The sequence below is a fragment of the Coturnix japonica genome, chromosome 6, assembly GCF_054131305.1.
Source record: "Coturnix japonica strain WE chromosome 6, WE-NBRP24, whole genome shotgun sequence".
In the NCBI taxonomy this organism is placed as follows: Eukaryota; Metazoa; Chordata; class Aves; order Galliformes; family Phasianidae; genus Coturnix; species Coturnix japonica.
In genome coordinates, this window is record NC_140668.1 from 38,412,885 (window position 1) to 38,438,309 (window position 25,425).

At 50.5% G+C, this 25,425-nt stretch overlaps 1 protein-coding gene across 1 annotated transcript in view; it reads left to right on the forward strand.

Annotated features, from left to right (window-relative positions):
* Positions 1–11,042: 11,042 nt before the first annotated feature.
* Positions 11,043–25,425, forward strand: part of JPH3 (junctophilin 3) — a 37,841-nt gene continuing 23,458 nt past the window's right edge. The window contains exons 1-2 of the mRNA XM_015874203.3: positions 11,043–11,929; positions 23,489–24,266. Of these exons, the coding sequence (XP_015729689.2) occupies positions 11,548–11,929; positions 23,489–24,266 (1,160 nt within the window). The 5' untranslated portion in view covers positions 11,043–11,547. The remainder of the gene's footprint in view (positions 11,930–23,488; positions 24,267–25,425) is intronic.

The following is a 25,425-nucleotide window of genomic DNA, read 5'->3' on the forward strand; positions in this document are numbered from 1 at the left end:
TTTCTTTACAGTGTTTAGCAAGCGTAGCACAGGTTCTAACTGCAGAACTATCAGCTCGGTGAGTGATAACACTGTGTTATCCCTGCTACCTGCCCTGCACTTCAAACACTTCCGTGCAAACATCATATATTGACACACTGAGACGTGTGCTGCAGTGGCACACGGGGGGTTATTGCCTGAAGAAGCCCACAAATAACTTCTGAACGACAACCAGAATGAGAAAAGTGGGGTTGGTTCACGAGCAGTTCATGAATAGGAGGAAAAAAAAGAGATGAAATTAGCTGAATGAACCGCTCGTTATGCATTATTCAGCCAGCTGTACTAATTAGTGCCTTAAGGACTGATCCTGTTCCCACTGCAACCAACTCCAAAACTCCTTTTGATTTCAGTGGGAGCAGGACGGAGCCCTCAGAGGATGGGCACGATGCCTGCTTCCTCTGCAGTGCCTCTTCTTCTCAGTATTACTTATTGATTCCAACTTTTCTTTGTGTCTTACAATAGAAGGGCTGCTTCTACACTGTCCTGTGTGATGATCAGTTACCTGCAGGAAAAGAGAAGCACCAGCTTGTGTCTTGGAAGGAGCCTTTAAAAGCCATCTGGTTCATCTCTACAGCACTGAGCAGGGACACTTAGAGCTCCATCAGATGCTCAGAGCCCCAACTACTTGACCTCCATTGATCCACTGACCACCACTCCCTGGGTACAATCTCACTATCAGTTCCTCATCCACCGAACAATTCTACCTATCAAATCTGTCTCTCTCCAATTTGGACAGAAGGATGTTATGGGGGAGTTATGCCAAAGGCCCCACTGAAGTCCAGATAGATGACATTTGTGGCACTTCCCTCATCCACTGAGGCAGTTAAGCCATTGTAGAATGGCACTGGGTTGGTCATGGCTTGGATATCTCACATCACCTCCCTCTGTTCCATGTGTATAACTTCCAGGAGGATCTTCTCCATGATCTTTCCAGGCACAGAGGAGAGGCTGACAGATCAGCAGCCCCCATCAGCATTACATGGGATTTACCAAAGCCCACCTCTGTACCAACAGACCATATCTCCCTATATATCTGCCAGGGGAACAGCAGCAGTGGGTCCCATCATTGCAGGGGCTGCAGCACCACTCAGCCTGGAGGAATCTCCCCAGCCCCACTCCTTGTGGGCTTCTCTCCACAGACTGCCTAAAATGGGTATAAAAGAGCCTTCCAGTGGGATTTATTTTCTTCTTAAGACCATCCTTAAAATAACAAACAGAAGAAAGCTGGTGACACGCAGTACATCTGTTTGAATAACACGGACCTTCTGTCTGCAACACAGGAAACTCCAAATAAGTCTTTGATTTGTGTTTCCTTTCTTCTCCTTCCTCATCTCCTCCTCCTCACTACTGCATACAAATCTGTTCTGCTATCTCCAAGCCTCTAATTCCCTCTCCCTGACAAGCTTGTTTGTATGCCATGTGATAGCTATTTAATTCCCTCCCTGCTCCTAACACAGCTCATCTTTAACCTTCCTTCTTGCAGCTCTGTTCATGAGATGATGAGGAGAGGTGAGGGCAGCTCTCCTTTAGGTCCTGCCCACTGACTATGACCCACAGCAATCCCACTTCAGGGAAGCTATTAGGATTGAGAGCTGTGCTTCAAGTTAACACACAAATAGCCCTTCCCTAAATAGGGATGACACACACAGCAGAGCCATGGGGTCACTGTGTAGTAGAGAATGGGGTTTGAGGGTCTGCCCCAAGTCTTCATTGCCTCCCCAGAAGGATTTGGGGCTGTGAATGAGTTGCTGAAGGCCACCTCTTGTTTATAAGAAATCCATTGGAGCACAGAGCAGCATCAAGCAAAGACCATGGGGCACCATTTCCAACAACCCTATAGACATCAATGCCACCCTGGGTAAGGCAGGACCTTACTGGGTCCCACTGCACTTGGTGGCTCTAAACAAAGAAAAAACACAATCCAAATGGAGCTGGGAACCATCATTTCCTCATTAAACACATTTCCTTTCAGCACCGAGCCTTTCACTCCGTCACCACATGCGATTCCTCAAAGCCCTCATAGCTAATATCACAACTATAGATCCAGGGTTTATTTATAGCCCCGAACTCCACAGAGAGCTGTGTGTCTTGTTGCTGTGGAAACCCAGAGTCTAAAAGTAAAAGAATTTGAATGGGATTTGAGAAGCGAGCTGCCCAATTCCAGCAGCAGCCTCAGCTTCCAGAGCTCTACCTTAAACTTCCTAACAAAATGCATCCCCTGTGCCCAGCAATCCCAAGGGACAGGAACCCCCATAGTGCCACCAAGGGAAGGACCGGCCATATTACACAGCTAAACCATCAGCATGTGTCTTAAATTCACAACCAAGGCACAAATGTCAGAGCTGATTAGCTCTCGCCTCTCATTTCCATAAGTAAAGCAGCAATTCCAGGCTCCAGGCTGTCACTCCTTCCCTGCACAGCCCTGACATTTGCTCAGCTCATGCTGTGGCTCCGCACTGGTGTGAGCTGTATCTTGCCCAGCTGGGAGTGATTACTGGGGTATTAAATTAAAAATAGAAAGGCAGGCTGGCAGAACAGCAAGTCAGTGACTTGTCTTTTCCATTAGAGGGTGCCAGGAACCCACTGTTGCTGCAGACCCCAGAAATTATGGGAAATGTGACTCTATCCTGTGCATTTTGGGACAGACCAAATCCACATTCTTTTTGGGACCCAGCCCTGAGACTGCCCAACCTGATGGCCACAGTGAGATGCAGGTGGGGAAGGGCTGATACAGCAGCTGTGATTTAGATCATAGAGCCTCCAGGAAAGGATTCCAGCCCAGCACTGGAAGGGGGGTCTTCTCCTGCATCCCATGTGAAGATGGGCTTTCCACACTATCTGGGTGTAGTCTTAGTAGGTGATGCTCCAGGTAGGACTGTTGCATTGCTATCAGTTGCTGTGTTCAGACAACTGAGACAACAAGTCTTCTCCTCTCAACAAAGATATTGCTAAATTATTAGCAGCGACCACAGAGCTGAGCTCCAGGAGGAGGCTGATCTGGTCTTTCTAGTGCATCCCATGCCAGGAATTATGTCTGGTTGATACATGATGCAATAGGTCACAGAAGAGCAAGTGAGACAGACTGGGACAGAAATCCTGCAATAAAAGCACACTTGGCTAAGGGTTGCATTTTGCTGAGGCCATCCTTCTGGTCACAGTATTACAAGGATGGGAACCATTTGGCTGGGGCCCATGGGGAGCTCTCACCGATCACTTTCTACTATGCTGAGGGCCCCTTCCACAGCCCTGCAGTGCTTCTATTTCATGGGACTGGAATAGCAAATTGCTGGGCTGCAATTCATAGGAGCAGCAACTCATGGAAATGAGCACACAAGGATGGTGTCAACTTATACTGCAGGGACATCTTCCTTCCCAAAGTATTTCGTGGAGTAAATATAAACCAGGGGTATTTAGGGAGGGGTGCTTGGCCCAGTGGAACACCTTGAGGCAGGAAGGGAAAATCCCATCAGCTTTGGAATGGGAGTATGTGCTGCACTGCAATGGGCAAACCAAGGGCTTGATCAGGAAAGCAAACACAGAAAATACTCAAGGTGGAGGTAGACCCTGCTCTGCTTTGCAAAGGGCTTTCTGGGACACTGGGACCTGTTGCTGGCACAGAACAAGAGTGAGATCCCAGGGCAAACCCATCATTCCAGATGGCTCCAATTAATCCAAGATGTGATTTTTCCTGTTTGGGACATGTCCCACAGCTGTCCTCCCTCAATGTTATTGCAGCATTGGAGACTCATGCACAGACATAGGGATGGGTCCTGTGGGGAGGGAAGGAACAGATGATGCCCTGCTGCACTTAGTGCTGGGTATGGAGTGATAGGACAGTAAATCCAAGGCTGAAGATTCAAACTGAAGGCTCAGTAGCTCTAGTAATCAGCTGAGTGCCCACAGCTGACCTTATAGAAATAACCTGGAGACTTTCTCTCCATAGTCAGACATGAACCCCTCTGTAATGCTATGGAAAGCATAGCAATGACGGCATAGTAGCAAAGTCCCGAGCTGCAGCAGCTATAAGCATAAAAATAAAGGAGAGACTTCACTTACCTCCAAAAGGTCTCAGATTCATAGGAGCCTCCAGCAAGACAACCTCACCTCCACTGCCAACCCTTAAATGAGGGCTGGGAAGGGGTGGATCCTGGCTCCAGCCCTTCCAGTCACTCAGGCACATTGCATACACCTGAGCTCACCTGGGTTGGCCCTGACTTCCCACCAGGTGCTCAGTCACTGCTTCAGGCTGTGACCATCTCCACTACACCCTGACTTTCAAAATCCAGCCCTCAATGTGCTGCTCAGCTTGCTAAGGAAGGTGCCAGGTTGGGGCACTGGAGATAAGAAAGAAACTGAAGCTGATATTCATTTGGGGCTATAATTCTATGAACCCTCAGCTCCACGGGTTTCAGGGAGCTCCCCACCTCCCCTTGTGTCTGCAATGAGCAAAGCCATGTTTTCCCACATGCTGAAGGATTTCCCAGTGTCATACAATGGGACGCTGTGTTGGCAGGACCAAGGTGTGCATTCCATCACAGTGAAACATCCTTTTCTGCTCCATTCCTGCTGCCTTCTTTGTACCACGACAGTGATGGCTGGGTTAATCTGGTGCTTTCAGATTCTCAAGCCTTGATTTCTGTTTGTCTCACCACCCTAAGTTGACATTCCTTTATCCCTCACCCCCTCTTTCATTCCTGGATTATCCCATGCTAACAGGTGCCATGTCATACCGCAGGTTGCTAACTGCTCCTCAATGCTGCTCATTGATTCCTTAAGCAGATTTTGAAACCCCATGAATCCAGTTTTGAGTTTCCTGGAGCTTCACTGTTTTGCACCAAGCATGTAGGATAGCTTTTCCTTCCATCCTTTGGGCAGCAAAGGAGTTCTGTGTGTTCTGGCCCTCTAGACATGCTACTCCAGATTGCAAAGTGCTCAAATGCCCTAAAAAATGAGATTTCAAAAAGAAAGCTTTTTTGAAAGCCTACACAAATGTGGGCTAAATCCCAATGTAGCTGTTTGTCCGCTCAGAAAGAAAGAGATCCTCCCTGTTGCATGGCTGTACTTCATAAGAATAGAGTAAGAGCAACGTCAACTCTTTTACATCGCTGTGTCTCCTTGCTTCAATGAAAGACATTTCTTCTTTGTTATGAATTATAAATCTCTATTGCTACAGTCCAAACAATTCTGGGAAACTACTGCCACTGGCTTTCTGTGCGCAGTAAAATACACTGTCCTTACAATTTGCAGTGCTCAAAGCATTTCCAAACATTCATTATTCACATAGAAAGAAGTACATCAGCGTCTCCATTAAACTGAAAACATAATCCCGTCTGTCTCATCTGGTGCCAGACTACCTCAGAGCTGAGTTGGTTGCTGGGTGTCCATGGTTTGGTTTCATGTTGGGCTTTGTTGAGTGGCAGGGAGGAGATGCTGAAGAGGAAGTGCAGGTGATGGAGAGCAAAACGTGGTCCCTTCCTCAGCTTTGCCATTGGCAAAATCTGATTTTGGTTCTCAGCCCAATGGAGCATGAGAAAAACAGAAAGCCAATGGCCAATGGGCAATGCATGCAACCCTTGGCTCCAGAAGTTATAGAACCATAGGTTGGTTTGGGTTGGATGGGACCTCTATAGGCCATCTGATCCCATTCCTTGTAATGAACAGGGACAGCCTCAGCTCCATCAGTGCTGAGAGCCCCTCCAGCCTGACCATGGGCAGGGATGGGGTGTCCACCACCTCTGGGTGGTCTGTGCCAGTGCTTAATGTCATGGGGTTTTATGAGAGCTCTCAGAATTTAAAACAAAAACAAAAGACTTCTTGTATCCATTCTTTCTAGAAAGCAGCCCTCGAGCAACAGCAAAAATCCCCCAAATTATCTATATTTTTAATATCTCATGCAAGTCAAAGCCAATTTCAGGACTGGTGGGTTTGGTTTTCCCATCAGATTTGGCTTTCCCAGCCTTTCCACCAGCAGCAGGCAGTGCAACCAGGGCATGGTGTGGTGGTGGAGATGGAAAACAGCACACGGAATGGCTGCCCAAAGCAGGTTTCTTCTGGTCACATTATGTCAGCTGCATTTCCTGACAAAACCAGCAGGAACACACGGGTGACAGATGTCCCGTAATTATCAGCAGAGCTCCCACTCCTTGCTCTCAGATAGAGAATTCAAAGGTTTGAAACAAGCGGTTGGGCTCCGTTGGGTTAAGGCTGGATGCTTCGGTTGTGTTTACAAGCAGCTTTCAGCTATAGAAAATTGGTCAGCCTGGGTTTTGGTTAGCCTGGGTTTTGTGCTGTTCCAAGGTGGACACCAGGCAGAGTAGTGGGGTATAAATCCTAAATAGGGTTTGAGTTTGGGGTGGCGATGTGTGGAGCCAGGGGTTGGCCTCAGTGAGCCTCGTGGGTCTCTTCCAACCTGTGAAAATAGGGAGGGATGTGGGTGGCTGGAAGCTGAGTCCCTTTGGGTGAATGTTGCTGCTATGTCACTGATGGCAGAGGTTTGCCCCCTGGGATGGGAAGGGCAAGGCAAGGGGCTGGGTTTTATAGTGAGCAAGCAGCTCACGCACATTTATAGTAGCGACCTGGTAAAATAAAAGAGCAGGTGAGACTTTTGGGTTTGAAAACAAGAAACCACAAAGTCTTCCCTTGGGTTTATTTTCAGCTTCCAAGACTGCAGTGCCATCCACTCGCTATCCAAGATGGCAAGAGCCATCTCCATCTTTCAGCATGGCGCTGTACTCATACCAGAGTACCTACCATTCCTTCAAGCAGAACACCAGCATGAGGAGAAGCTGTGGCCACAGTTCCCCACCTCCCCAGCTCCTTCCATGGGTGATGCAGGAGGATATCAGCCCCAGGAAGGACATATGTGGCACCCAGGGAGAAGGCATCACACTGCGGTCTGTGCTGCTGGCACTCAGGTTCTCTCCTCCCATGTACTCATTGATCAGGATCAGCTTCTTTGCTGCTGTTTTTGTGCCTCTTGATTTCCACACGGAAACTGGCTCTATTTTTACCCGGCTAAAGCTGATTAGATTTGCAGTAATTGGCAGGATAAACAGCCACATACTGTATGCAGCAGGTTAATGCGATACATTCGGTGACCAGTAAATGCACTTAGCCCATGGCCAGCACAAAGAAGACAATTGAGGTAATTTATTGCCCACATGCCTGTAACATGCCCATTAGCCATCCCTGTCCTTCCTCTCCCTGCAAACCAATTTCCCCTGTGAAACAGTAAGTGCAGCTATTGCAGGACGCAAAACCTTCCGTCATTTTCTCCTAAGCTCTTTGCGAACCGGTATTAAACCCAAGGACACTCAGGAGTTTCTCTTTCTGGTTCACTCGGGTCTTGACTTTTGTTGACCTGCGAGAGATTATTAGCACTGTAGCGGCCACATATTAAGAAAGAAAAATGCTACTTACATCTTGAAGGCTGACCTCCTTCAAGTAATGTAATTTCCAGCCATTTCAATCACTTTCATAAGCTGCAATCTACCGGAAGATTAGCAGCAGTCCTGCTTGCTGCAACATCGTTCTGGTCTTTAATTGGTTTGGGGGTAATTTAGCTAGAGACCAAGCAGATAGGAGAAAACTTGGGGACAACACCAAGTGATGGTTTGCTCCTGGAATTCAATTAACAGGGGGAGGAAATGAGCAGGAAGCAAAAATGAAAATCAAGCAGATATCCAAGGCTGCGTATTCCAACTTAGTGCCTTCAGACCATGGGGACACGTGGGCACTGCTTGGTATCAGCAAGGAGCCATCTGTGTGACCACCAATATTCCAATAACCAGAAAGAATTGCACTGGTACAGCCACCACTTGGCCACCTCCCATACAACTCATGCTGGTTATTCAGATCCATAGGTTCACAGATCTCATCTCGCCTCCTCTGTGCCCTTGGAAAGCGATTCGTCAGCGCCTCGTCTTTTCTCAACCAGATACCAGGAGGGAACTTGCACTGAGCATTTCTGCATCATTGAGAAATGCCCCATTTCTGTAGTATTGGCCCAACATTAATGTGAGATTCTTGAAAATCTTGGAAATGTTCCTCCTGCCTTTAATTTCTCCCTGCTTCTGAGGTCTATTAATTACTAACAGTTTCCCTTTCCTTCCTTTTCTATGTTTATATTTTACGTGTTGCTCTTGGCGGCTCTTTCACTTCCTTTCCAAGCCATGCTGTGTTTCCTAACAAAGATTTCTGTCTGCATTACGGCTTTGGGGGTTAAATATTCTTAAAGGCTTCTCCCTTTCCAGCACATTTTTTTCATCTAAATTCTTTCCCCCAATTTGACTTATCATTATTTTCTGCTTTGTGAAACGGGACCTTTTAAAGTGCCAACTATGTATTTATGTATATACATATATGAGTTGAAGCCACCTTTGGAAGCTACTTCTGGGTCTGCTATGGAGCATCTCTCCCATCTTGCAGGATGGCAAGGAGTGGAGCCATGGAGTCATCCCTGGGGATCTTTACATCCTTCCATTTCCCAATGGATTTTTAACATGTATTTGATTTCCAATGAATGTGAACCATTCCCTTTTTTCCTCCCCTGTATGTTATCAAGCTGCCGTGCTCTCAGCTTGGCTGGAGCCCCCATGAGTTTTCCCTTTGAGGAGTTCAGCTCAGCTCCATGGCTGGACGCATCCAGACTCAGTGAGCACAGCAGTGTTGGGTTTGGATTGGACTCAATGATCTTAGCAGCCTTGTCCAACCTTAAAGATTCTACGACTCCTTGATCTGATGGGTGCTTACCATGACCGTAAGCCGATTTGCTTCTTATTATATTTTTTCCCAACTTTATTCTTTCATTCCTAACATTGTATCACTCTCCTCGTGCTCAAACGCACTCGATTGTTTTAAAAAGCTTGGCAGTTCTACTTAATGCTGTCTGTGCCCTTCGGGGAAATGTCTGCAGAGTTCAGCAGAGGTGCTGGAGGATTCCTGCTGCAGCCTGGCCACTTGAATTTCCTCTTTCAGCAGCAGCCAGGAGATACTAACTGGTCTGGAAAGGAGTCCCCAGGGCTGGAAAACTGTGGATGATGGAGTGGGGATGCATTGGCACAGGCTGCCCATGGAGGTGATGGTGTCACCATCCCTGGAGCTGTTCCAGAACCGTGGGGACGTGGCACTGAAGGATGTGGTCAGTGGGCGCAGTGGGATGGGGTGGGGTTGGATTTGATCTTGGAGGTCTTTTCCAACCGTGATGATTCTATGATGTTATGGTTTTATGATTCTAACTCCTGGCCTATGGGTAAAGTCAATGGAAAACTGATTTATTTGGGGTGTAGGAAGGGTTGGAGGCAGCAGCATGGCTGTGTTGCACTTGGCCTCCCCACCATGATGGCCCCAGCACTTCCAATCACCCAACCAGACACCCCCACACTTGACTTGCAATGTGCCATTGGCCATTACTTGAACATCTCAAAACTCATCACAAACTCTTTAATAACAGCCACATCCACCCCCAGCCAACTCCCCATCCAGCCACAGGGCAGTGGCACTCACAAGAGTCACACAGCAAAACCAGAACCCACTCATGGACAGAAAAAGATGCAACACGTGGCTGTATTTTTAGCACAGAAACTGCCCACGCTTCAGACACAGATGTGATGTTCCTAAATTAAGGCTTGTTTTAGAATCATAGACCCTCTAAGGTTGGAGAAGACCTTGAAGACTATCAAGTCCAACCCCAACCCATCCCACTGTGCCCAATGACCGTGTCACTCAGTGCCACATCTCTGCGGTTCTGGAGCACCCGGAGGCAGGAGGGACTCAGGGGGACACAGCTGAGATGCTGGGACTGAAATGCCATAGTTGGAAGGGAATGGGAGAAGGGTGGAATTGCAGAGTTGAATAATCACAAAGGTTGGAAAAGAGCTCTGTGATCATTTAATTCAATCATTGTGTTGGACTGTGCTTGGTAGTATGAGAAGGAATGGCTTCATGCTGCACCAGGAGGGGGCCAGGTGGGATATTAGGAACTATTTCTTCCCCTGTAGAGTGGTGATGCATTGGCATGGGCTGCAGAGGGACAGGTAGAGTCACCATCCCTGGGGGTGCTCCAGAACCATGGGGACTGTGGCATTGCAGGTCATGGTGGGCTGGGATGGGGTTGGACCTGAGGACCTTGGGGGTCTTTTCCAACCTGAGGGATTCTGTTTTCACAGCTCCCAGTTTTTCCTCTATGGACACTTGTGAGCACCTACCTCATGTTATTATCTCAGCAGAGCTCCCCTTAGACCCTCATTCACTTGTGTGTGAAAGCAAACACAGCGGGCACGTGGATGCTGCCAACACCTGGCACACGCATTGCAGGATGGGGACACTGCGTGCTCCTGAATGATCCCATATATCCAACCACCCTGTATAAATCACCACCCCCACCCCCACCCAGGCCCTGCGCATCATTCTGACCGCCCTGGGATGCCGAAGAAAGGGGACGCAGCCTGGAGCGATGCGAATCAATAAGCGGGGGGTTGTTGTGTCGTGCCGGATCCCAAAAGGAAGGAGCGGGGAGGGATGGAGAGAGGAGCGAGATAAACCCAACCCCGGCAGCATCCTTCTGGAGGGAGGGAGGGGGAGAGAGAGAGGGAGGGAGGAAGGGAGGGAAGGAAGGGAAGGAAGGAGGGGGCAGCCGCAGCCGCTGTCTCTTTAAATCCACCCGGAGCTGAGGCAGAGCAGCAGCCCAGGATCCCTGCTCGTTGATAAGCAGGATTTAGCCCCGTGGGAAGGAGGGGGAGCGCGGCCCGACCCTCGCTGCTCCCCCCCCCCCCCCCCCCAAAGGGGCCTGGCAGCGAGCAGCATGCGGGCACTGGCTGCCCCAGCGAGCGGCTCCCGCGGCGGGCAGAGCTGCGGGGGAACGACGGCTGCGGGAGAGGGTTTTTAGGACGTGCGTAGGGCGAGGCCGGGAGGCGGTGGGGGAACCGCATTGCTGCTGAGCCATGCGCCGGGGCCGGGCGGCCTGAGCCGGGAGCGGGGGGGCCCTCCCTCCCAGCCCCGTTATTTCCATCCTCTCTTGGCGTTTGGCCTCTTTTTTTTTTTTCATCTTCTTCCCCCCAACCCCCCCACCCCCCCCACCCCCCATCCTCCTTTTCTCTCTCCCCCTCCACCCCCGTTTTCTGCCGTGGATGGTTTTTAGGTGGAGTCGTTTGCACCAAAAACCCAATAGCTGCCGCTGTTCTTGCCGCTATATATATTTTTTTTAATGATACTGTTTCCACAGCAGGGGAAGAGCCAACCGATCCGAACACACTCCCCGAGAATGAATAATCACGAGGAACTGGCTTGAGCAGCGCCTGGATCTGGTGCATGATTGCAACCTGATTTTTCTATCATATATATATATATATATAATTTTTTTTCCCCAAGTCATCGTTCTCCTTTTCTCTCCTGCATCATTTTGGTTTATTTTTGGGGTTTATTTATTTTTTTTTCTTCTTCTTATATATATATATATCTATTTTTTTTTTCTTTTCACCTTTTGGGGGATTTGCAAACCGAATTACATGCATGTCCAGTGGGGGAAGGTTTAATTTTGACGATGGAGGGTCGTACTGTGGAGGCTGGGAGGACGGAAAGGCTCATGGCCACGGAATCTGTACCGGCCCCAAGGGTCAAGGTGAATATTCGGGCTCCTGGAGTCACGGCTTTGAGGTGTTGGGGGTCTACACTTGGCCCAGCGGCAACACTTACCAGGGCACCTGGGCGCAGGGCAAGCGCCATGGCATTGGCATGGAGAGCAAAGGGAAGTGGGTGTACAAAGGAGAGTGGACCCACGGATTTAAGGGACGGTACGGGGTCCGAGAATGCACTGGAAATGGGGCCAAGTACGAAGGCACCTGGAGCAATGGATTACAGGATGGCTACGGGACAGAGACCTACTCGGATGGAGGTAGGTGGTGTCTTGATATCTCCCAAGCTGGGGCTGGAAGTGGTGTGTGGGTACCAGCAATGGGTGTGTGGGTACCAGTGAGGGATGGATGGGTATCAACAAGGCGTGGGTACCAGAGATGGATGCGTGGGTACCAGTGATGTGTGGGTACCAATGATGTGTGGGTACCACTGATGGAAGTATAGGTACCTGCAATATGTGTGTACCACTGAGGAATGTATGGGTACCAGTGATGGATATATGGGTACCAATGATAGATGAGTGGGTACCAACGATATGTGGGTACCAGTGAGGGATGTTTGGGTACCAGTGATGTATGGGCACCACTGATGGTTGTATGGATACCAGTGATATATGGGTACCAGTGAGGGATGTTTGGGTACCCGAAATGTGTGGGTACCACTGATGGGTGTGTGGGTAGCAGTGAGCTATGGGTACAGCCCCCAGGCTTAGGCCATAGTCCGGGACATAGCAACCTGCTTGCTTGGACTGAATGCTGTTCAGTGCCCCACAGGAGATAAGGCAGCAGCCAGCATGGCACCAGGCCACCTCTTTGCCACAGGTAGCCCCATATGTTCAGCTGGTCACAGCACCAGGCCTGCACCCAGAAAGGCTTTTTTAGGAGAGGAGATGAGATGCTGGCACCTGAGCAATGGAGGATGAAGAAGGGAGGATGCAGTGGGCCAAGCTGGTGGGAGCAGCCTGAGTTGTACATGGGACGGGGCAGTTCTGCACCACTGTAACCTGTAGGATTTGCATGGAGTGTGGATGCAGCAAAGCAGGGCAGAGGGGAGCAGAGCATGCAGGGATGTCTGGGGCAGATCCATACAGCTCTATTGCAGCAAACCCTTCATGTGAGGGGCCGAGGGCTTCGTGCACACTCTGCCTTCAGCCCCACACTTAATGAATAATGCCCAGGCAAAAGAATTTAATTCAGACAAGAGTCTTACATTCCTAGTTTACGGCTTAATGCTTAGCGTAGGGGCTCAGAGGGATCACAGAAGCTATTCTCTGCCGTCAACGCGGCTTAGTGAGATGTGGAGGGGAAACCAGGATTAAAGGGGAAAAAAAACAACAAACCAACCCACAACAAGAAAACCCAATTGGAGCGATCAGCAATCGCCAGACTAATGAGCTTTAGGGCCAAACTAGGGAAAACAGCTGGTGCTCTCCTTAAGTGGCTGTATCATCCTCCGTAGCGTTTCGGGGTCCTTCCATCTGGGTTGCCACCATGATACCAGCCAGGCCTACCTCCCTGCAGCAGGGCTTTGGTTTACTGCTGGATGTGCACAAACCTGAGCAGGTTCTTTATATTTTATGGCATTATGGTTTACCAGGATGGCCACGGTCAGGGGGACTGCAGGAACTGAGTGCCATTGCAGCCTTCCTGACAGGTGCTGTAAGGGCTTTCTCCAGTGAGCCCAGTGATGAGACATAGGACCCACAGCTCTTTGTGCTCTCTGAGGGAGAGGGGGAAGAGATCGCCTTATATTTAATTAGCACAGGGGGGGCTTTCTCTGAGTGGAAAATACAGCTGCACCTTTTGTTTCAGATGCCTGCAATCATGTTGGGATTGGTTGGGTTTGGGAGTGATTCCTACGTCTGACATCCTTCTGCTGGGAATAAAACTCAGGCAGTGCTTGCAGTGAGGGGTCAGAAGGGGGACGGGGTGGTGTTCTGCATGCTCTGAACTCCAGTGCTGCTCCCATACCACCCCCCCCTCCAGCATTCAGGCCCCACTGGGGGCATTTGTAGGGAGAGCCCCTGTAGTTGGGGCTGCTCCAGCCCCACACCTCTGTTGCCCCCAACCCCATTCAGGACAGCACAGGGTGCACACCCAGGCTGGGCTGCACGCTGCTTATGGCTCTGAGAAGCTACCAGAAGCCAAGAGCTGCTGCTTCCATCTTGTCAGGCCAGCCCAGCTTCCCTGTGCTCAGGACAGAAAGCCTCTCCCTGCACATCTGTTGTTTTTAGGAGGGGGTGTGAGACAGGTAGGGGAAGAGGGCTGGAGCAAAATGCTGTCTCCTGGGGACTGTACGCAGTGCTGGGAGATAGGAATGGCTGCGTGGGGCCATACAGAGCTGCAGAGCTCATGGCCTGGTGCTGGGAATGGGGATACCCCATGCACACCCCAATGCCCACACTCTCTGATCCCATTTTGGCACAGCTAAGGATGCACTTTACTGTACTCAGCTGCCAGCAGCCAGGGAGCCTTTCCCAACCCCACATCTCCACTTTGGGTGGAGTTGGGCACCAAACATTGGTGAACTTTGTGCTCTTGGGTGCAAGAAGCCCATGTTTGTGCCAAGGGCACCCACCATGTAGCTGTGGTACAGGGGATGCAACTCTAGGGAAGGATGTTTCTCATTAATCTATTCAAGTTATTACCTCCATCAAACTGAAGTATCCTAGAATCCTCGCCCCAGCATCTGTCACTTGCCACCCACAGATAAATATTCATCCCTTACATGCTATTTTTTATAGCACATCAACCAGGGCTCAGGGATGGGCCCCTAAATGCACAGCCAGGCTGAGGTGCCACCAAATCCCTGCCTTCCACTCCAATTTCCCCTTGTGCAATAACATTAGGGGCCAACCCCAAAACTCCCCCAGCCATTACCAGCCCCCTTAGGGATGCAATATCTTACCACGCACACACCCATGGATGCATTCAGCTCAGGCATGGCAAACCATGTCTCCCTGCTCAGCACCCCCAGCTCACAGCCCCAGGCACTGTCCCCCCCACACCAGGTTGCTGCCAACCCCCACACCGGCTACCCCCACACGCAGCTTGCAGAGCTCACACCTCCCACACTCAGCACCATGCACACACGCCTCTGCTCCCCACACCGCTTCCCCACTCTATGCATGGACCCCCACACATGTGCTCTGCCCCCCACCCTCTGCCCCATGCCAATGCAAACTCCCTTCCCAATGCAATGGGGATGCAAACATACTGCATGAGGCACCAATAAGCAAATACACACCCCTCAGGGAGAGCACTTTGTGCTGAAGCTCCCTGCCATTGCTGCACACCCAGCCTATGTCCGTGCATCTGTGGCACACATGTGCACCATCCTTTCCCATCCGTGCATCCTTATTCTACAGCCAAAATTGCTCGATGCCTCCTGCCCCATCCAGCAGCGGGTTGATATTATGTAAAACAAGGGCTGAGAATTACTTTGGTTGAATGCTGGGGTTGCAGAGCTCATTTGCTGGGCCTGGTTCAGCCCAGCTGGTAGCAGGTTGAGTAGCAGGATCTGGACAAAAGGGGCTGCATGCATCAGGGTGAGCATCCATTGGGATGAGCACCCAGTGAGGTGAGCAGCAATGTCATCCAGGGCCACTGCATCACCTTTGCTAGAGCAGCCTGAGCCCATTCCAGCCCTGGTGAAGCCATTCTCCCCTCCCTGCTCACCCTAATAGGACAGGGGTTGGATGGGAGAATCTCCCTCTGGGATCTCCATAGCCCATCCAGCCCTTGGGCACCAGGTTTCCATCCCCATCCCTCTAGTCGTCTCCCCCAGCCCAACCTGTGTGATCCATGCACACTTTTCAAGAGGGCCACCACCAAAAGGACGGGCAGTCACACCTCGGTGCTCATCTTGTGTAATGCTCCGTGCCCACTCACCTTCTTGAATCATCCCTTTGATAGATAAGTGAAATATAATTAGTGTTTTCATTGTTAGCGCTGTGTGAGTAGGCAAGTGGGATTTCTTGGCCCGGGCTGGTACATTTTCTTGCTATACATTGCCATGCAATGGGTTAGGAGAAGCCTCTCCATGTCCCATGTCACCACTCCATGTCCATCTCATCCCTGCAGTGGTATTGGTGACGCTTCCAGGTGCCCTCAGTGTTTGTGTCAGGAACTTTCCTATAGATGAAAAGGAAAAAGAGGCCCATATAGGGACCACAGGGATGGAGTGAGGATGCTGCAGGACCAGGGAGGGTTTGAGAGCATCCTGCAACCTGGGTTTGGCTCTGAGGGTGCCTGCAAAGGAACACGGTGGTGACAATAGGAGAGCGGTGATGGAAAAAAATAAATCAAAGTACAAAATGAAGATTCTGACCAGCTTCGTTAAAAATAAATGACTTGGGCTGATGGTAATTACTGATCTCATTGGAACACGCTGCTTAGTTTCAGGTAGAAGAAGGATTTGGGCCCTAGGGGAAAGTACAGGACACAGAACCTGGCAGATGGTTCTGGTGCCTTGTCTGGCCTGTGTTGCTCCAGGGGAACAACATGAGACCCCCCCCAGATCAACCTACCCCACAACACACCTCCCCATAACTGCTAGTAGGGATCCCTCCAGTTCTGATGCACAGCATTGCTGCCCTTTCACCACTTCATTTTCATTCTCTCTTCTAACTCACAGCCATATGGACACTCACTGCCTTCTGCATTGGGATCATCCTATAGGGTTCTCCATCCGAGTGTTTTAGGCTGGAAAACATCATCCTGCAATCACAAAATCACATCAAGTTGGAAGGGAACCACAAACATCATTGAGTCCAGTTCCTCACTCCAGAGCAGCCCACCCCAAAACCTAAGGACCATTTGCTTTATGGTCATTCAGGGTCCCATCCTGCAACACCGAGGTCTGCAGAAGTGGGACAGAGCAGCACTATGGGGTCATTAGGATGGGTCAGGTTGGGTTTTCTCATCATTTTTAAGGCAAATCATGGGATATTTGCATGTGCCAAGAGGGAGCAGATCTGGCGTCCCATGGGGCTCCATAGGGCTGTATGACATCTGCTCCTGGAGCAGAACATTCTCTCTAGAAGCTCCAGCTTGTGGAATCATGTGATTTTTTTGGTAAGATTTTTCAGCTTCGTTTTTGAAGCAAGGTTCCCACCCAGACTATTGCAGAGAAGTCAATTCTTACAGGCTTGGAAACCAGCAGCTGAGAGCTAAAAATGCCTCCTGTTAGGAAAAAAAAGAAAAGCCATGGTTTTAAAATTAACCTGATTAAACTTGAATGTCTTGAATCAGGGAACTCTGATGTAGATGGATGATCTACATTACTACAGACACTACCTGATGATGTAGAAGCCGGGCAGGACAGCGTTGGTGACGATCCCATGATGATCCCATAGGGGACGATGCTGGGCTGGGATGTATTTTGTGTGGTAGATGAGCAACTATCAGTTATAACCAGCAGATGGAAAATATTTATACCAAAGGGGCTGATATCAGTGCTGCAAAGATTCAGCACTGATTACCCAAAGGGATGGGAAACCCAAAGACCCTCATTGTGCTCTGAATTGCATGGGCATAAATGGAAGGATTTGAGGATTTGAGGGGCTGATAGTGCATGTAGTGCTGCCAAACCCTCACGGGTTCACCCACTGCCATCATGGAGCAGTCAGCCCTGAGTCCTGTGAGCCCTGCTGAGAAATGGGGTGAGAACAGAGAGTTTGTGAGGAGGATTACGCCACGGGGGGATTAGCAGCCTAAGCATTAGCCCGATTTCACTCTGCTTTGTGTGAGGAGCACATTAGCCATGATAAAGGTGCTGAGCTATATGGTAATGCATTTCCCACCCCTCGTGCTAAAGCAGCCCTGCCTCAGGCCTCCTTAAAATTAATGCATTGCAACAGCTGGGGCTGGGTGCTGCTGCTTTGCTTATTCCTTAAGGCTGAGGACCACGCTCTTTGGAAACATATTCTTTGGGTTCTCCCCTCCTTCAAAGCTGTATTTCACCTGACTGCAGGACCTGCTGCTTTAAGAAAGGTGGTGGCTGTCACATGCAGCACAGTGAGCTCCATCAGCACCAGCAGTGCCAGGGATTGGTCTCAGTTCCAACAGTTTGGAGCATTTCTCCCTTCCCACCCCTCCCCTCTCCCCTTCCCAGAAGCCCAGACCTCCCTATGCCCATCTGCACGCCTGTATCCAGCCTCACATTAAGCAATGACTAACATCTGTCACGTGTTTGTGCCTGCAGATCATATTTACATACTCAAAAATCCATACCTTCTATCCTCCTCTATACAAGCGCTTACCCAAGCGTATTTTCAGCAAACAACCCACCAGGCTGCTACAGCAGAAGCAGCTCCATGTTTTTATCATGGCAAGAGACCTCTGAGATCCCCAAGTCCAACCCCAACCCATCCCTTCCCCCCCCATGTCCACTAACCATGTTCCTCAGTGCCACAAGTCCATGGTTTTTGGTCATCCCTGGGGAGTATTCCCATCTTCTCTGTGGAGGAATTGGCCTAATTATTGCTGTCAGATGCCTTTAATTAATACGTGGTGTTATTCAGCGATAAGAGAGGAGGTGAACATCCCAGGAAGGATCCTTCATGAGATAAACCAGCAAAAATGCAGGGCCTAATTGCTTCTATTGGATTGCAAACAGGCGCTTCGGACAGCTCAGACCACAGTTCAGAGATGCAAAAGCAGGCTGGGAGGTTTGGATGACAGCCTTCATCCAACACAGCCACCAACCCAAGCAGCTCTGGCCATGCTTTGGGGATGGGTCCCATGTTGTGATACAGCCCAGGCAGTTTAAGCTTACCTGGAAATCCCTCAGACTGACCCACAGTGTTGGGTTATTAGTATTTCTCAATGCAAGGAAGCGAAGCAAAGCAAAGCAGGGCAGATCCACACAAAGCTCCCCTGTGCTTTGCCCCTGCCAGGGCTTTGTCCTGCTGACACTGAGCTGGCGGGGCTTGGTTTGGGGGAAGCAAGTGAGCAGCCTGCAATCCCTAAAGCTTGTACTTAATGATTTTCCTGGAGCAAAGCCAAAGCACTCAGCAGCAACACGGCAGCTCCTTGGGTATGGGGGAGGGAGGAAAGAAAATGCAGCCATTGCAGCCCCCAAAGTCTTAATGTCCTGCCCCCTTCCAACACCACTGTGGTCAGACCAGGTTTACAGTCAAGCAGACAGTCCCACCTTTGGCCCAATGAAGCTCCATGTACACTACTGAGATACAGACAGATCTTACCCCAACATCCTCCATTATTTACTCATTGCTCAGATGGATCCCAAGGAAACCCCATATTTGTCTGAATGTTGCTTATTTGTCTGGAGTGTGGGATGCTTTGGACGTTGCTGTTGGCCTTCACAAGATGTTGATGGCCTCCCCCCCACCAGCAAGATGAGGTTGTGGGTTACAGGTGGCCCCCTGGTTTGGGGCAGCAGGCAGCAATACAGGCTCTCCCCACCCAACAGGAGGGATGGATCCTCACCATCACCTGCTACGTCATAGACTGTATCTGGATTAGAAAGGCCATTTGGGGGTATTTCAACTCTCCTTTCCCTCTGATGTCATCCAGCAAGAGCTACCAGCTTGCACTGATGAAGTGAGGTTTCTGGTGGTGTTCGCTGCATAGCAAGACCAAGCCATGTGTTTGTTTCTACATACAATGAAACAGGGATGGAGACAGGTCTTCTTCTTTGGCCAGAATCCCCAGGCAGCAGGAAGAACACAATGCTGCTGCACAATCCCTTTTGCAGAAGGGAATGTGAGGGCTTTGCTCTGGGTTCCTGCTTTGAATGTGAGTGTTTTGCTTTGGGTTCCTGCTTCTGAGAGGTGCAAGGTTCCCTGCCCTGCTGTAGGACCAACCCCAGCAGTATCTGGTGGCTTTATGGGGATAATAGAAGCTGCCTCCAGGCTCCTGCGCTCTTCCCAGAATGAATTTTCACTTCCTGAGCCAAATGCTGAGAAAGCGCTGAATAACTGCAACAAATTAGATTACTCTTTGGTGCTTGTCATTTCTCAACAACATCTGAAGCTGCTCAAGAGTCAGCAACGGGACTTTTTTCCTTGTGGTTCCATACGGTCCTGAGGGCGATGGAAATTCCCATGGGAGCTTGAAAAGCCATTTGGAAAGCAGCCAGCCTTGCTCCAAGGGGAGCGAGCCAAGAATCCACCAGGCTCCAAAACCACACGTGGAAGCGGCCAACGACAGCATTGCTTGTCATCTTCTCTCCATGTTTCCATTCCCTCCCGACTTCCCCCATCTTTCCTGTGATCCTATTTCCTTTCTCATGCCTCAGCTGCTCTTTCTGGTGAAGGAAGATTCTCACCGAGCCATCATTCGGGATGACTTCATTTGTTTTCTTCTAGCCTCAGGTTATTCCCCTCCAGACATGCGCATGCAGCCCCACTCTGCTTGGCATCGCCTGATTCTTGGCCAAGTCCCACCAGAGTAATTGCTCTGAGAGTCAAGAAGTCTTCCCTGGGGTAAATGCACTGCAAGTCTCTGCTTATCCCCGTGGGCCATTATTTTGCTGCCATTATGATAAATTATAGCAAAATTCCCACTCGCAGGGTAGGATCCATCCCTCTCTTCAGCAGGGCGGTGGTAGCTGAGATGTTGTGCATCTGTTCTCATCCACACCTTGCACCCAGCCCTTGGGATGCTGCATTCCTCCCCTGTGTAATCACCCCATTAATCTCACGTAATTTGTGCTTTAGGAAGCACTTTGCTAAAGCTGATAGCAAGGGAAGAGCTGCAGAAATGGATGTGACTTTGGTTGTGTTAGCACAGTAAGCGGTGAATGCTTTGCTTCCTATACTTGCTTTGCAGTCCCTGAGGATGGAGGTGCAGCTCAGGTTGAGTCCTTTCTGTATCAGAAGTGCTCATCATCCTGCTGCATCCTTAGTCCCACTGCATTTTGCAGCACCAAAACAGCCACAGCTGGTCCATCCTGGCACAGAAAGTGAAAAGCAATAAAATCCTGTTCCTTCTGCAGGGAGGAAGAGTCTCCCAGGCTCCTTTGTGAGATTAAGCTTTGTGCACATATCTGCAAATGTGAGAGGGCAGAGGTTAAGCCGGGTGGTGCAAGGGGAGGAGGTGACAGTGCTTAGCAATGCAGATCAGATGGCTCTGAGAGCTTCCAGCCATCGTGGCCAAATCCTGGGATATTGAGGGGTTTAAGAGGTAATAAAGTCAGAAGAGGGAGGAGGGGGAAACTCAGCTCTATGATCTGGAGGTGCCCATTGAAGGTGTGCAGATGTCCTGGAGGCCATCATGGGGGCAATCCCCATTGGAATCCTCCACCCATGGCGGAGGCAGATGTGGGGTTTGGGTTTTGCTGTGCTGGAAGCAGCTCCGTGATGCTGGACAGGCCAACTGATGGGGCAGCTCACCTCAAAACCCCGCATCCTCAGCTTAGAACACTTAACCTCACCAAGCAGATGCAGCAATTGCGCCTGGCAGCCATGCAGCTTTAGGAGTAGGTTTTAAGGCCATGCAGAGATGACAGCTTCCTGGGCACCTCTGCCTTGCTGCAGCTGGAACCTGCTGTGACCAATTTGCTGCCTCTGCTCCAGCTGAGATGTGCTGTCACGCCAGCTCCCAGCCTGCTTTGTTCTGCTCCTTGCCACTGTCTCTGGTTTCCAGCAAAGGGCCTTGCTTGCTCTACAATGCCTCATTGTAACCCACTTTTTCAGACATGGGTTTGCAAGGAGACAGGGAAACCTTGGAGCTGCCTGGGGACCAGGTTGGAGGCTCTGATGGATCACATGCAAGGACTTGTCTCCCCATCCCTTATCCACATGCTCAAATCCAACCAGAGGACATGTCCTATGTTCCCCCTTCCCCCCCCAGGGTGTCTGCTGTCCATCCTGATGTCTGTCCCTTGTCTGCCCCATGACCAAGCACTGCTCCTCACCCTGCCCTGCAGGTGCCAGCCCTAATCTCAGCACTCTGCCTCCCTCCCAACACTAATCCTATAAATCCTGAGCAAATCCTCCCTGCATCCCTTTTCCAAGGTGGTCTTTGCTTGGAGCAAGCATTTTGGGGGGGGTACACAGAGAACCACAGCCAGTGCTGTGGAAAAACATCAACCTTAATTACTTCCTGCTTTCCCCTGTGCATAAAATGCCTTTAAACCCACAGAAGGATGGTGCAGATTCTCATTCAGGTGACAAAGGCAAACAACTGCCCAGCTCAGGAGGATCCAATGGGTGCTGATGGTTAAGGGCAAAGAGCATTCCGTGCAGAGCAGGGATGGAAAGCCTCTATCAGTCTGAGCCGGAGGAGATCTGCTTGGCTGTTGTTATCAGGGCTGTTTCACACCAGGGGCACTATTTTAAGACTATTTAAGTCTCCCTTGCCCCAGTACTGCACAGTGCTGGGCCCTGCTTTGGCGTTGCCCAGGGCTAGGCTCAGCAGCGCTGGCTGGGCACAGAGCCTGCCCAAGGCTTGCAAATCCACCCAGCAAAGGCTTAGCCAGGTGGTGAATCACTGCATTGTGAGACAGCCCCATAAAGATTAAGCTGACCTAAGAATAAAAACAAGCTCTGCAGTTCAACTGATAGGGATAACATGACAAAGCGCACCAACAGGGAAAGATTGCAACCCCAGGGCAGGAAAGCAGCAGCAGATTACCACTACACATTGCAATACACAGGGTGTGCTGATTGTGCTTGGGTGGTGTTTTCCTACCTGGATTGGTTTCTTGTGGCTCCGTTTTCTCAGCAAGGATGGCTTTAACCCCAGGCACAGCGAGATGCAGCGTGTATCCCAGCAAACTGCCAGTTAGGTAACTCCAGCAAGTGCCCACGCAAACAGAGGAGTTCAAGCAGGGGCACGTTTCTGAGGATAATAACCACACGGATATATCCCCGTGAGGCTTTTATTTCTATAGAGCCTCTCCCTTCTCCTGCACGCTGGATGAAAGCCCTATGTACACACACAAAAAAGAAAACCACATGATGATACATCAACTGCTTTCATCAGTGCCTGCAGCAGACGGGACAGAGTCTGCTCCTTGATGACAATTCACATCTTCCTGCTCTTTCCCCTTCCAAATTCAGGTTGGATCTAAAGGGCAGCCCATGGGGAGAAGGGTCCATGCACCCCAGTGCCTTGTCTTGTTCCTAGCAGACAAAGTGCACACCTACAAATTAACCCAGATATTTTACTTCCTCCCCACACTGGGATACCATGACCACAGAGATGGGGTTGGGATCTGGAGGCGCACTTTGCTGTTGGGAGTATATAATGGGTGGCAAAACCTTTACCTACAGCAAATGAGAACAAGCCCAAATGCAGCAGCCACGGATACAGAAATGGAAAAAAGAAGCTGCTTACCCTCAGAAAGCATCTAGCAGGCAGGGAACTCCAGCAAGAGAAACCCTCACTGCCAACCCTTAAATGAGCTCTGGGGTGGGGTGGATCCTGGCTCCAGCCCTTCCCGTCACTCAGGTACATTGCATACACCTGAGCTGCCCTGGGTTGGCCCTGCCTTCCCCCCAGGTGCTCCATCACTGCTTCAGGCTGTGACTTAGCATTTCCACTATAGAGTCCAAATGTTCCCAATAATAACAGGTCCCAGTAATAACATCCCAAGCAGGCTGATGCTACTCCTGACCCACAGGACTCATCACAGAATCATTCAGGTTGAAAAAGACCACTAAGGTCACCAAGTCCAACCCAATCCATCCTACCATACCCACTTACCGTGTCCCTCAGTGCCATATCTCCACAGTTCTGCAACACCTCCAGGGACAGTGACTTCACCACCTCCCTGGGCAGCTGTGCTGGTGTGTCAGAACTCTTTTGGAGAAGAAATTTGAACCCTCTCTTTGCTTTTGCCTCCCCAGGGACGTATCAGGGCCAGTGGGTCGGAGGGATGCGCCAGGGGTATGGCGTCCGTCAGAGTGTTCCCTACGGCATGGCTGCGGTCATCAGGTCACCCCTGAGGACGTCCATCAACTCCCTGCGCAGTGAGCACACCAATGGCACGGCCCTGCACCCTGACTCCTCGCCGGCGGTGGCTGGAAGCCCCGCTGTATCCCGAGGTGGCTTCGTCCTCATGGCCCACAGCGATGCTGAGATCCTCAAGAGCAAAAAGAAGGGCATCTTCCGCCGGTCGCTGCTGAGCGGGCTCAAGCTCCGTAAGTCCGAGTCCAAGAGCTCCTTGGCCAGCCAGCGGAGCAAGCAGAGCTCCTTCCGTAGTGAGGCTGGGATGAGCACGGTCAGCTCCACCGCCAGCGACATCAACTCCACCATCAGCTTGGGCGAAGGCGAGGCTGAGCTGTCTGTCATCGAAGACGACATTGATGCCACCACTACCGAGATCTATGTTGGAGAGTGGAAGAACGACAAGCGGTCGGGTTTTGGGGTGAGCCAACGCTCCGACGGCCTGAAGTACGAGGGCGAGTGGGCCAACAACAAGCGACATGGCTACGGCTGCATGACCTTCCCCGATGGCACCAAGGAGGAGGGCAAGTACAAGCAGAACGTCCTGGTTAGTGGCAAGAGGAAGAACCTCATCCCGCTGCGGGCCAGCAAGATCCGTGAGAAGGTGGATCGGGCCGTGGAGGCGGCTGAGCGGGCGGCCACCATCGCCAAGCAGAAAGCAGAGATTGCAGCCTCCAGGTAGGCGGGCATCTCAGCCCCAATGGCAGTGGGGGGAGAGGGGAGGAGGTTTGTGTCTTATAGAGGCTAAGGGCTGTTGGTTGGGGGCTGGGAGGTGTTGTGGTGCTGGAGGTTTGGGGGATGTTGAGGTGGGTGTTGGCTGGTGGTGCAGCCTTGGTTTCATTTGTGGGCTTGCTTCTTGGATTTGTGGAAAGCCAAGCCTTCATGCTCACCCATGGGTAAACTTTGTGGATTTTTCTCAAAAATTGAATAGATCCAGGCTGAATTGCCCTTCCTGCTTGCTGTGAGCAGGTTGAGGGTGCATGACTATCCCAAAACAGCAATAGAGAGTCAGCCGGAGCAGTGTGTTCTCTGAAGGCCGTGTGAGGGTGGCTGCAGCATGGTGGGATTGGGATTCTGAGTCCCTGGATGGGACGGGCAGTTGTCGCTTGGGAGGTCCTGGGCTGTTTTCCCTATTTCTCCCCAGCCTAATAGGAGAAGGGTTCCTGCAGTGCTGTTTCCCCAAATCTTCTCTCTCTGAAACAGCCCAGAGAAACCACCCTAAGGATGGTCTGTGCCATTTCAGGGATCAGATTTGGCTGAAAAACAGCTGAAGAGGAGGAAAATAAAAACAACAGGGTGATACCTAATTTAGCTTAAAGCAGCGTCCAGCTCAAGTGCCTTGTAGATAGCTCCCAGCATTTGCATAGAGCATAGTGAGCTGCAGTGAGCAACCAGAAGAGAGGTGAGCTGAAGAGGAAAGGCTCTTCTGCTGAGATCAGGGTCCTCTGCAGCACTTTGGGGTGTGGTTTATTAAAGCCCTGGCTTTTTCTTTCTGTTTTCTGACCAAGTGCTACACGTAGAACCCAGGGCTGTGCTTGGAGAGAAAAAAAAATCAGGCATCTCCTCAGTCTCTGAGCTGGATTAATTGTTGGGTCTGGATCATTTGTATTCAGTGTCACACTTGAAATCTTTATCAGCACGTCTGCTGATGACTGATCTGCAATGTGAATGAGACTCCCAGGCCTGCATGGGGAGCGTATTTGGGCTTGATGATGTTTTCTAGCTGATGTTGGACCAAGCTGTTGCCAAAGCTTTAAAAAAAAAAAAGAATCCCACCCAAAATAATGAAATCCATCTGGGTCACAAACACCTTCTCCCCCCATATCACATGGGGAGG